The sequence below is a fragment of the Pleurodeles waltl genome, chromosome 7 (genome assembly GCF_031143425.1).
Source record: "Pleurodeles waltl isolate 20211129_DDA chromosome 7, aPleWal1.hap1.20221129, whole genome shotgun sequence".
Taxonomy (NCBI): Eukaryota; Metazoa; Chordata; class Amphibia; order Caudata; family Salamandridae; genus Pleurodeles; species Pleurodeles waltl.
In genome coordinates, this window is record NC_090446.1 from 1,313,720,105 (window position 1) to 1,313,735,188 (window position 15,084).

Here is a 15,084-nt window from a genome sequence, read left to right on the forward strand (position 1 = left end):
ATGTTGTACCCGGGCCTATTTTCTGTCTCAGTCTGCCAATGGGCATGGATAGCTGAGTGTGGAGTGAGTAAGCATGAAGAAATGAGAAACTGAACTGAGTGGATCCAGAGGCACAAGTACCAGCTAGGCCGGGGGTCCGTGGGGGGGTCGGGTGACCAGAAACCTCTATGGAGAGGAGTAGCGCAGAAACTGCCATGTACACAGAGGCCTGGGAGCCCACCGGGGACAGGGAGGAGCGTGCATTAAAGCGCAGATTGAAAAAAAATGTCCGGGCGGTAGACAACATCCGAGAGATGCAGGAACTGAGCACGGAAACAGCTACCAGAAAGGAGCAATAGGGAGGGATCAGGACAGCGGGAGTGTGTGGTACATGGAGAATAACAAAAGAAGGTGGTTACGAGACTGCAAGAAGAGCAGCGGGGAAAGAAAGCGAAAGAAGAAAGGATTATTTGCTGAACAGCCCGGGGGACCCGCGATGAGAAGGAGCTGAGGCGGACTGCTGGTGATAGAAGGAGGGAGGTGGAAGGGACCACTGAAGAAATAACGCAGTGCAGGACGAAGTACAGGGGAAACCGACATGGCGGAAGTGAGTTACGATAGTACGGCTCGGAGACGGCGAAACAACCGCAGAGAAAGAGAGTTGTAGGCGGTGGGAGATGGAGCAGCTGCAGCGAGGAGAGGTAGTTGGAGAGTGTACTTGAAGAACAGCTGTGAGAGAGGGAGGAGTGCGCCTGGAGAAGGGTGCAAGTGAGGAGGTATGCGCGGGGAACAGCTGGGAAGAGACAGAAAGGGATGTCAGAAACCCGTGGGAGGTGAAGAGCGAGAGAGGGAGGGAGGAGGAGAGCGCGCGAGGGAGGGCGCGCGAGAGAGGGGCTGCAGGAGAATAGCATGAAAGAGAAGAGATGGAACAGCCAGGAGTTGTAGCAAGACACAGGAAGTGAAAGGGTGAAAAAGGGAGTGAGAAGGCGGATGAGCGCGAGCGCGATGACGGAAAGAGAGAAAAAGCCACAGTCACTTTTGAGATGACAGAGAGACTGAGGGTTTGCGAGGCAAGTGGGAACATTAGTGGGCCGGGGGCCAGAGACGTTTTACGGCATGGGCAAAGCGGGCTTTGGCCCAGGGCCCCATCCTTTCAAGGGTACTCTGATAGAGCCAGCTCTGTTTTGCGGGGTCTTGTCCTGATGAATTTGAATAATTCCTAAAACGGATTCTTTTAAAATAACGTTTTCCGACAATTTATTTTTTATGTGGGTGATGTGTGAGAGTCTATTAGAGACATTTTGCAGACCAATGTTTTTATGTTTCATGCAACAGCCACTAAAAAAGCCTTTCTAAATCAAAACAGGACCCCACATACGAGAAATGGGAGGGTGTTACAGAGATTATTTGCAGTAATATTAGTGAGCTGCAGCTGTGTTACAATGTCGAAAACACAGCTCACCATCCCTGAATATTGGATGTAAACACTTTTAAAATGTGGGTGAGTGTGCCTGTGCTCTTTCAGCGACCTGGCCATGAAGGAGCTGAAACTGGATCATACATTCAAAGCTGTTCCGAGCAGGGGCCCCAAATATATGTTTGTCCCAGGGCCCACCGATCCTTAAGGTGTTCCTTACAGAGGTGTTTGAAAAGAGAGCAGAGTGCAAAAGCCACAGAAAGGAAAGCTAAGCCTTTGGTTATGTGTATTTGCACTCTCACAAGTGGGGCTCTTTAGTGCTGTAGACAAAAGGTGGGGAGTGGGTGCTGTTTGAGAATGGATCAAATTCAAAGCTGTTCCCTTGAACCATTTGCAGTGGTGGCAGGGGGCTGGGGAGTTTGTTGGTGGATGAACAGGAGACTGTATGAGTGAGAGCTGGATGTATGGGGAAGAGTAATTGGGAAGGCGAGGGAGAATACTTAAATGTTGCACCGTCAAAACAAATCTGTGAAAACAAAATTGTAGGCACTTTTCTGATGGCATGCCTAGATTCAGCTCTCAGACATTTTAGCGGAGTATATTAGTAAATGTGAGTAATGATATTGAAATTCACAGCAGTATAGAAACCGCTTATTTACTGCAGACATGTTCTCACGTTCAGAAGACCGAAAGGCTGATCTATGCAGCAGACATGTGAACCTACTGAGCTACATTATGGTGAACCAAATTCTATTTCCATTAGCTGAATCTCTGTTACTGGTGGACTGCACAACAAAGTAATATTTTGACTTTTTTGATCTGTGAGTTACACATACCTAAACAAGAGGCACTGTAACAACCTCCATTATACATGCTTATTGACCTGTGAACTGCAGGTTACACACAGGTTTCATTAACGCACTGAGCCATTTAACTGTGATTGGAATCTGTGACCTAGTGGTTCTATTTAGATCTCTAGAGCATGTTCATGAATATGTAGAGGTGTTTTAGTGAGATTTGAGCATGTGGTCTGAAGCTTGCATTCAGGTGTATGAAGCAGACAGATCCTCATTGCAATGAGGTGTCTGTACAGGATTTAGCAAAGTAAAGCAAAGGTTATAAGCTAAAACTTCTATACTAACCCATTATGCTTCTGTACCATGGTTAGCACCCATGACCTTCAGTATCCATAAATCTGCCCTGCAAATGAAATAACCAGGATGTCATAATGGCATTGGAACAAAGCGTAATTTGTGCTTATGTTTGCAGGTGGCCGACACTGGCACTTAATTCTTAACACTGCTACTTATTTTTGAGAGTACACCACAAGATGGTACTGTCTGTCTATTGTAGAGAAGAGCACACCAGTATAACAATTAAATATGTATATAAAATAATAATGCTAGAATCTGTAGGCCATTCACACAACCTTCGGTGGCCTGGAGTAGTCCACACTGTCATATTTAGGGAAGTGTGATGCCTATTAAGGTGCCTTTACACTGGCATTTGGCAGCACTGGCAAATGCGGCTGGTAGTGAAAATACCACTGGCCTCCTGAGTGATGCATTGGGCCTATTCACTTACTATTTACAAATTGAGCACTGCATTGCAACCTGCAAATTTCACATTCTATCGTGACACAAAATCTGATGATGGGCTTTCAAACCACTGATACATCTTACTAAGTTTGGAACCTATGACTTGCAAGTTTCACCTCTAATGTTTGCAGCCAGTGTTCAACACGCTGAGCTATTTTACAAGGAATTAAACCTTTAACTGCTTTTAAGCAAAGCTCACTTCAGCAGACACTCAACTGATAGGGTTATCTTGCTGGAACTCTCACTTTGCACAGAAATAGTCAATCGGTTTCTGTAGCATACTTGCACATTATACACAGATCTAAGCAGGGGACTCATTATGCTGTCTCACCACGAAGAAATAGATCACCTGGTTAGACAGAGATCTTTGCACTATTCACATCACCCCCTGAGCTGCCTTACTAAGCTTAGAACAGTGATCTGCAAGCCACCAGTACTTGCAGACATGAAGACAATAAATGCTCTCAGTGCAATTACAGCCCTCTAGCTTCAAGCTTCAAACCGAGAGCCACCTAAGTTTAACACATTCACCTAACACTTGTTCTCTCCTTCACCCTACTGATACATTAGACACATGGTTCCCAAAAATGTGATTTCTGTGGACCCCCACTTTAACATTAATGGAACCCAGGGACCCCCACTGAATCATCACTGGAATCCAGGGACCCCCGTCTGAGTCATTACTGGAAGCTGGGGACCTAATTTGTCAATATTTGTTAATATTTGTAAATTTTCTAGGCTCTTGCGGACCTCCTGAGAAGGCTTCGCGGACCTCCAGGGGTCCCCGGACCACAGGTTGGGAACCACTGCACTAGAAACGTCCCAAATGAAGGTTTTTTTTCATATGAAATATTCTGCCTTTATGTGACATTCACATGTACAAATCCAAATGTATTCATGCTTAGATTGATCACAGCTAATTTATTTTAAAATGGCTAACGTGTGCATTTTATTTCTAGGTGAAGCTAAAGTTAAAATTAACAAATGCAATGTTCCTATGCTTTCTTTCCCATGTGAAATGTTTTCTTTAGCGTGATAACCATAGAATGTTTTAATTGGTTGCATACGTACACATGCAGAGTACAGGTTGGTCTAATGTATCTTATTTTGTTGCAGATAAGTGTAAGGATGTTTGGTAAAGCTGTATTGTGGATGATCCTGAGAAACCAGTGAGCTCAAGATTGTATCAGTTTACTCAAACAGCATTGGATCGTTTTATGGGAAGTATGTGTAAGTGTAGCAAATGTTAAAATTGTGTGATTTAAGCTAATGTAGAGTAGATTACAGTTCAGATTTGCTTTGTCCACTTTCAAGGTGGGTTAGAGCAGGATAGGAAACTTTATGGGAGAACTGATTTTTACTTAGATTTTCTTAAGAGACTTCATGATAGTCCGTCCTCCTATATGCCTTTGAGTTGAACTTCATGTTGACTAATATTACCTTCTGCAACATTTAAACCTTTAATAAGCCTTTACTGTTTGAAAACATAACCGTTATCAGTCTTCCTTCTGGTTCATGTTATTTAAATGTACTGGGTTGTTGATTAGCCTCAACTGCAAACTTAGATTCATCACATAACTCTTTATGGGCCCAAAATTTGCAAAAAGAAAAGGGATAACAGAAGCGTTTAGAAAATTATTCCACACTACCAAAAGCACTGCAATGCCATACAAACTGATGCTAAATAACGTACATATTGATTGCTGAAACTGTCACATTAACCCACAAAAATGCTTCACGGGTATTAGTTAGATATTGTCACCTGCAGTTCACTCAGGGATCCCTCTAGCACGGTTACAACAATCACAAGTAGGTTTATTAGATTTAACATGTATGGTCATCTCTCATATGTATTACACCATAAACATGCATTACTTGAAGCCAAAGTGTGGCTGAGAAAGCAGTGGTGTGACAAAACCTAAGGGGGCTCTGTTGGAAAATACATGGAGCCCCCCCACCCCGAACTTACTCAGGAGCTCTCAAGCCAAGGTACTGTGCTGAGAGGGCCCCTTGGAGCCCGCCCCACGCCACACTGCAGAGGCTGTGTGGGCCTCTGTTACACCACTGAGAAAACAATCTGCTGTAGTTTCTTCAACCCATCAAGCTAACCTTCTCACTAGGGTTACTGAAGAAGCATAACTTGGTTGCGCCATTATGTTTCCTAAAACGTGAAGAAGAAGGGGTGGCTATTTTCCTTTTGTAATGCGTAAAATATTAATTGTTAAAGGTAGTGCACTGAGATATGTTAGTAAAAGTACACAATGAGAGTTAACGGTTAAGCAAGCCGCATTAATAGGTGCTTACAAGAATGTCAATGTTGTCGTTTTTAGAAATGTTATTCTTTACAATCATTTTATATTGAACGAGTTAGACATTTAAATATATTTGAACTAAAAGTATATGCGTGTTCACTTTAGTTGGTCGGAGTGAATGCCGCATTCTTTTTGTATGTTCTAATCTTCAATGTGAAAGCTTGTTTTTCCAAAGCTGCAGGTGCTAAAGTTAACAAGGAGTTTGTTGTCCCTGAGAGATAAGAGGATCTGAGAGAATGCTACTGGACAAAAGGAGTATCCTGGTACTGGCAGTTATAGCTTTTGAGATTCCTGAATGCGAGTGTGTATCAAGGGCAGGCGTCAAAGGCTTCGGAAGACTGTATTGTTAATTATAACTGCCTTTCTAGTTTTGTTTTTCAAATGAGAGTTTTTGTCATGTGTAAGGAAATGGCTCCCTGTTGCAGTTACCCCCCACTTTTTGCCTGATACTGATGCTTACTTGACTGAGAAGTGTGCTGGGACCCTGCTAACCAGGCCCCAGCACCAGTGTTCTTTCACCTAAAATGTACCATTGTCTCCACAATTAGCACAACCCTGGCACCCAGGTAAGTCCCTTGTAACTGGTACCCCTGGTACCAAGGGCCCTGATGCCAGGGAAGGTCTCTAAGGGCTACAGCATGTCTTATGCCACCCTAGGGACCCCTCACTCAGCACAGACACACTGCTTGCCAGCTTGTGTGTGCTGGTGGGGAGAAAATGACTAAGTCAACATGGCACTCCCCTCAGGGTGCCATGCCAACCTCACACTGCCTGTGGCATAGGTAAGTCACCCCTCTAGCAGGCCTCACAGCCCTAAGGCAGGGTGCACTATACCACAGGTGAGGGCATAGGTGCATGAGCACTATGCCCCTACAGTGTCTAAGCAAAACCTTAGACATTGTAAGTGCAGGGTAGCCATAAGAGTATATGATCTGGGAGTCTGTCAAAAACGAACTCCACAGCTCCATAATGGCTACACTGAATACTGGCAAGTTTGGTATCAAACGTCTCAGAATAATAAACCCACACTGATGCCAGTGTTGGATTTATTAAAAAAATGCACAGAGGGCATCTTAGAGATGCCCCCTGTATTTTACCCAATTGTTCAGTGCAGGACTGACTGGTCTGTGCCAGCCTGCTGCTGAGAGACGTGTTTCTGACCCCATGTGGTGAGGGCCTTTGTGCTCTCTGAGGACAGAAACAAAAGCCTGCTCTGGGTGGAGGTGCTTAACACCTCCCCCCTGCAGGAACTGTAACACCTAGCAGTGAGCTTCAAAGGCTCAGGCTTCGTGTTACAATGCCCAAGGGCACTCCAGCTAGAGGAGATGCCCGCCCCCTGGTCACAGCCCCCACTTTTGGCGGCAAGTCCAGGAGAGATAATGAGAAAAACAAGGAGTCGTCACTGGCCAGTCAGGACAGCCCCTAAGGTGTCCTGAGCTGAGGTGACTCTGACTTTTAGAAATCCTCCATCTTGCAGATGGAGGATTCCCCCAATAGGATTAGGGATGTGCCCCCCTCCCCTCAGGGAGGAGGCACAAAGAGGGTGTAGCCACCCTCAAGGACAGTAGCCATTGGCTACCGTCCTCCCAGACCTAAACACACCCCTAAATTCAGTATTTAGGGGCTCCCCAGAACCTAGGAAAAAAGATTCCTGCAACCTAAGAAGAAGAGGAGTGCTAAGCTGAAAAAGCCTGCAGAGAAGACGGAGACACCAACTGCTTTGGCCCCAGCTCTACTGGCCTGTCTCCCCACTTCTAAAGACACTGCTCCAGCGACGCTCTCCCCAGGGACCAGCGACCTCTGAATCCTCAGAGGACTGCCCTGCTCTAGAAGGACCAAGAACTCCCGAGGACAGCGGCTCTGTTCACCCAAGACTGCAACTTTGTTACAAAGGAGCAACTTTAAAACAACTTGCGTTTCCCGCCAGAAGCGTGAGACTTGCTACTCTGCACCCGACGCCCCCGGCTCGACTTGTGGAGAACAATCACTTCAGGGAGGACTCCCCGGCGACTGCGAGACCGTGAGTAGCCAGAGTTGCCCCCACTGAGCCCCCACAGCGACGCCTGCAGAGGGAATCCCGAGGCTCCCCCTGACCGCGACTGCCTGCTCCTCAGATCCTGACGCCTGGTAAAGACTCTGCACCCGCAGCCCCCAGGACCTGAAGGATCTGAACTCCAGTGCAGGAGTGACCCCCAGGAGGCCCTCTCCCTTGCCCAGGTGGTGGCTACCCCGAGGAGCCCCCCCCCCTTGCCTGCCTGCATCGCTGAAGAGACCCCTTGGTCTCCCATTGATTTCAATTACAAACCCGACGCGTGTTTGCACACTGCACCCGGCCGCCCCTTGCTGCTGAGGGTGTACTTTCTGTGCTAACTTGTGTCCCCCCCGGTGCCCTACAAAACCCCACTGGTCTGCCCTCCGAAGACGCGGGTACTTACCTGCTGGCAGACTGGAACCGGGGCACCCCCTTCTCCATTGAAGCCTATTCGTTTTGGGCACCACTTTGACCTCTGCACCTGACCGGCCCTGAGCTGCTGGTGTGTTAACTTTGGGGTTGCTCTAAACCCCCCACAGTGGGCTACCTTGGACCCAAACTTGAACCCCGTAGGTGGTTTACTTACCTACAAAAACTAACAAACTCTTACTCCCCCTAGGAACTGTTGAAAATTGCACTGTGTCTAGTTTTAAAATAGCTATATGTGATTTATATGAAAACTGTGTATGCTATTTTGATTATTCAAAGTTCCTAATGTACCTACCTGCAATACCTTTCATTTGAAGTATTACATGTAAAATTTGAACCTGTGGTTCTTAAAATAAACTAAGAAAATATATTTTTCTATACAAAAACCTATTGGCCTGGAATTGTCTTTGAGTGTGTGTTCCTCATTTATTGCCTGTGTGTGTACAACAAATGCTTAACACTACTCCTTTGAGCCTACTTTTCGACCACACTACCACAAAATAGAGCATTAGTATTATCTCTTTTTGCCACTATCTTACCTCTAAGGGGAACCCTTGGACTCTGTGCATACTATTCCTTACTTTGAAATAGTGCATACAGAGGATCTGAGAGAACACTACCGGGCTAAAGGAGTATCCAGGCATTGCCAGCTATAGTTTTTGAGATTCCTGAATGTGAGGATGTATCAAGGTTTAGTGTTGAAGGTTTCAGAAGACTGAATTGTTAATTATAACTGCCTTACAGTTTTGTTTTTCAAATAAGAGCTTTTGTCATGATTTCATCACACCTGGAAAAACCAAGATTTAAGAGTAGTATTAACTTACAAGGGACTCAGACTCTCTCTGCCACTTTACTACAGCGGCCTTTTTGAGGTATAGACCTCATACTCTATGTGGCTTTATGCCACAGCACCTCTCTTAGACAGAATCTTCTACTGAAGTTATGTTTGCTAACCTTTCTCTGATATTCGTTTAGTATTAGGATAGTTAGGGAGCTAGATTAAATGGTTAGGCAAGAGAACTTAATTTTAGAATCCAGACATCAAGAACTTTTCCTGATTTTCTGCATTGTTGCTATTGAAGTTTTGGTCTGTTATATGTTGCTTCGATTTAATATTGTGCGTCACCTTACCTCTCCATTATTGATTTTGTATCTCTATACTATGGTTTTGAGACTCACCTATGTAACTTTGGCTTTGTGTCTGTAATAAAGCCCATTGAAACTTTGATTTAGACTCTGAGGTTTAATGTGCGACTATTGAGTTGCACTGTAATTGATTTGCATGATTGGGTAAAATGATCTCTTCACCCCTCGGAACAGAGAAGAAAAGATTCATAGGACCCCAGAACAAAAGATAGGGCCCAGGTTCCATCATTACCACCTTTCCAAGAGACAAATATCGACCATTTGTTGTTTTAAGACACTACAAAAGCCTGGTCTTGATACTAAATAGGGCTTTAACCACTCAGGTGCCCTGGGCGAGATGGTCTCGCCCTCATCCATGGTTGCTGTGTGCCGACGACAAGACCAGCTCATCCTGAACCCGGCCCACAGGGAGAGCTAGAGCTTCCCTGTGGGCCTCCCAAGGGCAGGGATGGAAGGGGAATTGCTTCCCCTTCCACCCCAGCCCCTCCACGCCGCCCCTCCAGGGATGTCTGATGACGTCTGCTTGCGATCGCGCCCTGACCTCATCAGAGGTCACCCTCCCATCGCACTGAAAGCTCAGATTCCAGCATGATTGGAAGAGAAATGCAAAGCCCCTTAGGCATGGGTCGCTCTGAGCAATTTCATTTTAGGCCATTTCTGTCCCATTTCTGTCCACTTAGGGGGCAGATCGGCCTATTTTTCTTAGGAAATCTGCCCGCAAGGGGGGAAGACACCACTAGACACCAGGGATTTTTTTTGCACCTATTTCACGCAAGAGGAGCGACCCCTTAGGCAAGGTGCACCCCCCTGGGAGGGGGAATTTATTTTAGGCCATTTCTACCAGCCTTTGGGGCAGATCGGCTTATTTTAATTAGGCCGATCTGCCCCCAAGTTGGCAGAAACAACTGGGCACCAGGGATTTTTTTATTTTTTTAGAGATGAGGAGCAACCCCTTAGGCAAGGGGGGCAAATTTATTTTAGGCCATTTCTGCCCCCCTTGCGGGCAGATTGGTCTATTTCTATTAGGCTGATCTGTCCCCGGGGATGGGAGGAACCACTCACGCACCAGGGATTGGTGTTTGTGTGTGTGTATTTAGTTTGGACGGCAGCCCCTTGGGCAAGGGTCGCTCCCCATGGGGGCACATTACTGTTGGCTATTTCAGCCCCCCTTTTGGGGCAGATCAGCCTATTTTTGTAAGGCCCAGCATGAAGCCCAGCAGAGACCAGGGATTTTTTTTTTTTTAAAGAGTGGGGGTATAACCGTACCCCGCCCCAAATAAATGGGGACAAAGTTGTTCTGCCCACCGGTGGGCAGATGGGGCTGTTACCCCCGATCCACACCCAGGGGGGCAGAAAGCCTACTAGGTGCCAGGGAATAAAAAAAAATAGTGGGCTGTTGGCTACCAACCAGAATGGGCACGGTTATGCCACCATCCAAACTGAAGGGGCTAACAGTCTTTCAGCTCTCCCCCTCCCGCACACTAAAAGGTCTTATCCCAACAGCAAGCAAGAGGACATTTGATTATTTTGGGTTTTGGTTTTACATTTGGGCCAGGAGGGCTTATCTAACTCTCAAAATCGTCCCACTTGGAATGGTGAGGGCTGCACTTTTTGGACTTTGGTACGCTGCCATGTAGAAAAATCTAGGAGACCTGGACAACATCTGGGTGAGTCCAGGGTGGTGTGCTTCACATGTACCCTGCACCATTTTCTTACCCACAATGCCCTGCAAACCTCCAACTTTGCTTGAAATCACACATTTTCCCACATTTTTGTGATGGAACCTTCCAGAATCTGCAAGAATCCACAAAATTCTTACCACCCAGCATTGTTGCATCTATACCGATAAAAATTCTGCCCCACTTGTCAGTCTAAAAACGTTTTTTTTCAAACTGCCCTTTTTGACCCGCTTTGGTTCCCCAATAATTTAGACGTTTTAGGCTCTTCCCTGTCACAGGCACTTGGCCGACCCATACAAGTGAGGTATCATTTTTATTGGGAGACTGAAGGGAACATTGGGTGGTAAGAAATTTGTACCGGTGCAGTGATCCCAAACGGAAATGTGAGAATTTTTTTATTTTTGTTTAGCTATATTTGAGGTTTGCTGAGGATTCTGGAAAACACTGAGGGATCCACGCAAGTCACACCTCCCTGGACTCCCTCAGGTGTCTAGTTTTCAGAATGTCTGGGTTTGGTAGGTTTCCCTAGATGGGTGCTGAGGCCAGGACCAAAAACACAGGTTCCACTCCCCCCCCCACAAAACAGATTGTTTTGTATTTGATCATTTTGATGTGTCCATGTAGTGTTTTGGGGTATTTCCTGTAGCGGGCACTAGGCCTACCCACACAAGTGAGGTACCATTTTCATCAGGAGACTTGGGGGAATGCTGGGTGGAAGGAAGTTTGTGGCTCCCCTCAGACTCCAGAACTTTGCAGCACCGAAATGTGAGGAAAAAGTGTTTTTTTTGCCAAATTGTGAGGTTTGCTAAGGATTCTGGGTAACAGAACCTGGTGAGAGCGCCACAAGTTACCCCCTCCCGGGTTCCCCTAGGTGTCTAGTTTTTAAAAATTCCAGGTTTGGTATGTTTTCCTAGGTGCCGGCTGAGCTAGAGACCAAAATCCACAGCTCGCCACTTTCCAAAAAACACGTTGATTGTCAAAGTAAAAATTTGATTTAGCCATGTTGCATTTTGGGGCACTTCCAGTAGCGGGCACTAGGCCTACCAACACAAGTGAGGTACCATTTTTATTTAGAGACCTGGGGGACTGCTGGGTGGAAGGAAATTTGTGGCTCTTCTCAGATTCCAGAACTTTCTATCACCGAAATGTGAGGAAAAAAGAGGTTTTTTTGCCAAATTTTGAGGTTTGCAAAGGATTCTGGGTAACAGAACCTGGTGAGAGCCCCGCAAGTCACCCCATTCCGAATTCCCCTCGGTGTCTAGTTTTCAAAAATGCAAAGGTTTGGTAGGTGGTTTCCCTAGGTGCTGGCTGAGCTAGAGGCCAAAACCCACAGCTAGGCACTGTCCAAAAAAAATGACAGATTTCAATGTAAAAATGTGATATGTCCATGTTGCTTTTCCTATCGTGGGTATTAGGCCTACCCATACAAGTGAGGTACCGTTTTTATTGGGAGACTTGGAGGAACACAAAATAGAAGAACAAGTGTAATTGACCCTTGTCTTTCTATACATGTTTACCTTCCAAATGTAAGACAGTGTGTAAAAAAGATGTCTATTCGAGAAATACCTTGTAATTCACATGCTAGTATGAGGACCCCAGAATTCAGAGATGTGCAAATAACCACTGCTTCTCCACACCTTATCTTGTGCCCATTTTGGAAATACAAAGGTTTCCTTGATGCCAATTTTTCAGTCTTTATATTTCACCAAATGAACTGATGTGTATACCCTGTATACAATGAAAACCCATTGCAAGGTGCAGCTCTTTTAATGGCTCTGGGTACCTAGGGTTCTTGATGAACCTACAAGCCTTATATATCCCAGCAACCAGAAAGATCCAGCAGACATAACGGTAAATTGCCTTCAAAATTTACCATAGTTGGAAAAAGTTATAGAAGCAAACCTGGACAGAAATTGCTCTTTTTTCACCTCAACTTCAATATTTTCTTATTTTAGCTGTTACTTTCTGTAGGAAAACTTTGAAGGATCTACACAAATGACCCCTTGATGAATTCGGAATATTGTATATTTTTCAGAAATGTTTTGTTGTCTGGGATCCAGCATTGGTTTCACACCCATTTCTGGCACTAACTGGAAGGAGGCTGAAAATACAAAAAATAGTAAAAATGGGGTATGCCCCTGTAAAATGCCAAAATTGTGTTGAAAAATGTGTTTTTCTGATTCAAGTATGTCTGTTGCTGAAAGCTGGGAAGATGGTAATTTTAGCACTGCAAACCCTTTGTTGATGCAATTTTCAGGGGAAAAAATACAAGTGTTCTTCGGCAGTCCTTTTTTCCCATTTGTTTTTTAAAAACTAAATTGTAGATGTATTTCGGCAAATTTCTTGGTTTCCTCCAGGGAAACCCACAAACTCAAGGTACCTCTAGAAACCCTAGGATGTTGGGAAAAAAAGGACACATATTTGGCATGGGTAGTTTATGTGGACAAAAAGTTATGAGGGCCTATGCGCAAAATGCCCCAAATAGCCAAAAAAGGCTCGTGGAGGGGGGGGGGGGGGGGTGGGGGTGGAGACCTGGCAGAGAAGGGGTTAAACAAAATCGTTCTTATTCATTTGTAAGTTGGCCTTTCGGGCTTTATTTACTTTAATTATTAGTCAGGAATTGGCAACGGAGCACTAGATTCAAAAGGTCTTTCTCCTTATATTTACTGTTTAAAATATGCATAAATATGGGCTAAAAATACCAGCTTTGGTTGACTGTGCTTATTTTTGCAGCGGCCGAGACATTAAAATACGGGTGGTCGGTTGACCAGGTGACAACCCTGCGTGGACTGAAACCCCAATGCTCGCAGAAGGCACACAACTCTCTTCGTCGAGTGCAAGCAATACAGTGTGATCGGCCCAAACGTTCGACAGAGATCTGACTCGACCAATCCATTTTAACTACCTACATAAAATTCAGTGTCTTACAAGCAGCGATCCGTGCCCAAAAACGTGTCTCCGAATGTGACTTTCGTGAATCAATACAAGCTGGTGCGCCTAATGACAAGGCTGACATCGCTGAGTCACGGTCCCTTTAAGAATGCGGGCGCGCGCGCACACACAAAATCTCTGCCTCTTAATCAGAACCCTGCCAGGTGACACATGCCTGTCCATGTGTACCTAACCCCCGCCCGCCACTCCCTTGGAGCCTTTCCATTGGTTCAATGTGGGTCAGGCCCCTCCTGCACGAGCTCCCATTGGTCAAATATAGGTCAGGGCCCACCTGCCTCCTCCACCCCTATGTCACAGCCACATGACTTTCCCTGGGAAACTTGGAAAACACACACACAGCCTGCAGAATAAAAAAATAAATAAGGCTATCCGAAGCCTCTGATTGGTTGCCGGGGGCCCACTGGGTCTCACTTCATGGATGTGGCTGGATGAGGAGGAGGAGAATTGGGAAGGCTCCGCCCTTTTCCAGCGCTAAAGAGGGAGGGGAAAAAACCCTACAGAAAAAGCAAAACATTTTTACAGGGCAGACTGAAGGAAATGTGCCAACTTGGGTATCACGGGCAAGGAGATCAACGCGTCTGGAGGCATTTCAACTCATGTAGCGAACTCGTTACCTATTCCGGAATATAATATTACAAAGTTCCAAGACTGCTGCGTTTTACCCTTTTTGGAACTGGTCGGTGCCTGCTTTGCGATTGGCACCCACTTGTGCCCTGGCATCCCTTCAGGAGAGGCGGCGGGACCCCGAAGGGAGCGGCGGACACGACGACATGGCCAGGCCGGGCGTCCAGCTGGGCGCCAGCGAAAGGGTGCAGGGCCCGCTCCATGCCAGTCCTCCCCTGGCAACGGTGCCCGGGGCAGGAATGGTGAGCCTCAAAGGCCTGCTGCAGGGGCCCGTCAAAGGGCAGGAGCGGCGTAGCAAGGATCACAACACCTGTGAGTATCGGGGATCAAGTGGGCACTCTGCGTTTAGTATGGCATGGCGTGCTTTGGCAAACGATAGCATAACATATATAGTTATACATAACCTGATATTAGATGTATGGCACCGCTTGCACAGAAAAGTGACATGATAATATGATAATAATGTATGTTGTGAGTCTAGTGTTATATCATATAGCAAGATATGTCATATTATATTGTCTGCTGTTTTAGCATGGTATGCTGTGCTATCGTATGGTAACCGTGCTGGGATGGTATAGTAAGGTACTGATAATGGAATAATATAATACGATGTGGTATGGTATGGTAAACTACGTTAAGTAGCACTGTTCGCTTCCGTATTGTGGTAGAATAACAAGCTGCGTGGCACACTGTCATATAGTTTGGTTTGTTAATATGGTATGGTATTCAGTTCTGTGTTAAGTTGTGTGCGTATGAATGCCGGTAAGATAGATCTGTACATCCGTAAATGATGTGTAGGTGTGCCCTTACTTCAAACTCTGATGACAGATTTGATTCCCAGTAAGATAGCTAGGTGGGTTAGTGTTACTACTGCAGAGATATGCGCGCAGCCTACAAATCACAGGTCTGGCCTGCG

The 15,084-nt window shown here is 45.8% G+C and overlaps 1 protein-coding gene across 2 annotated transcripts in view; it reads left to right on the forward strand.

The window, feature by feature from the left end:
- The first annotated feature begins 321 nt into the window (after positions 1-321).
- The window catches only part of DBP (D-box binding PAR bZIP transcription factor), a 129,510-nt gene continuing 114,747 nt past the window's right edge, over positions 322-15,084 (forward strand). Inside the window, exons 1-2 of one of the 2 annotated variants that reach the window (XM_069200635.1) lie at positions 322-586; positions 13,326-14,480. In XM_069200635.1, coding sequence (XP_069056736.1) covers positions 14,315-14,480 — 166 coding nt within the window. In that variant the 5' untranslated portion in view covers positions 322-586; positions 13,326-14,314. The remainder of the gene's footprint in view (positions 587-13,325; positions 14,481-15,084) is intronic. The other variant, XM_069200636.1, reaches the window with a different exon arrangement.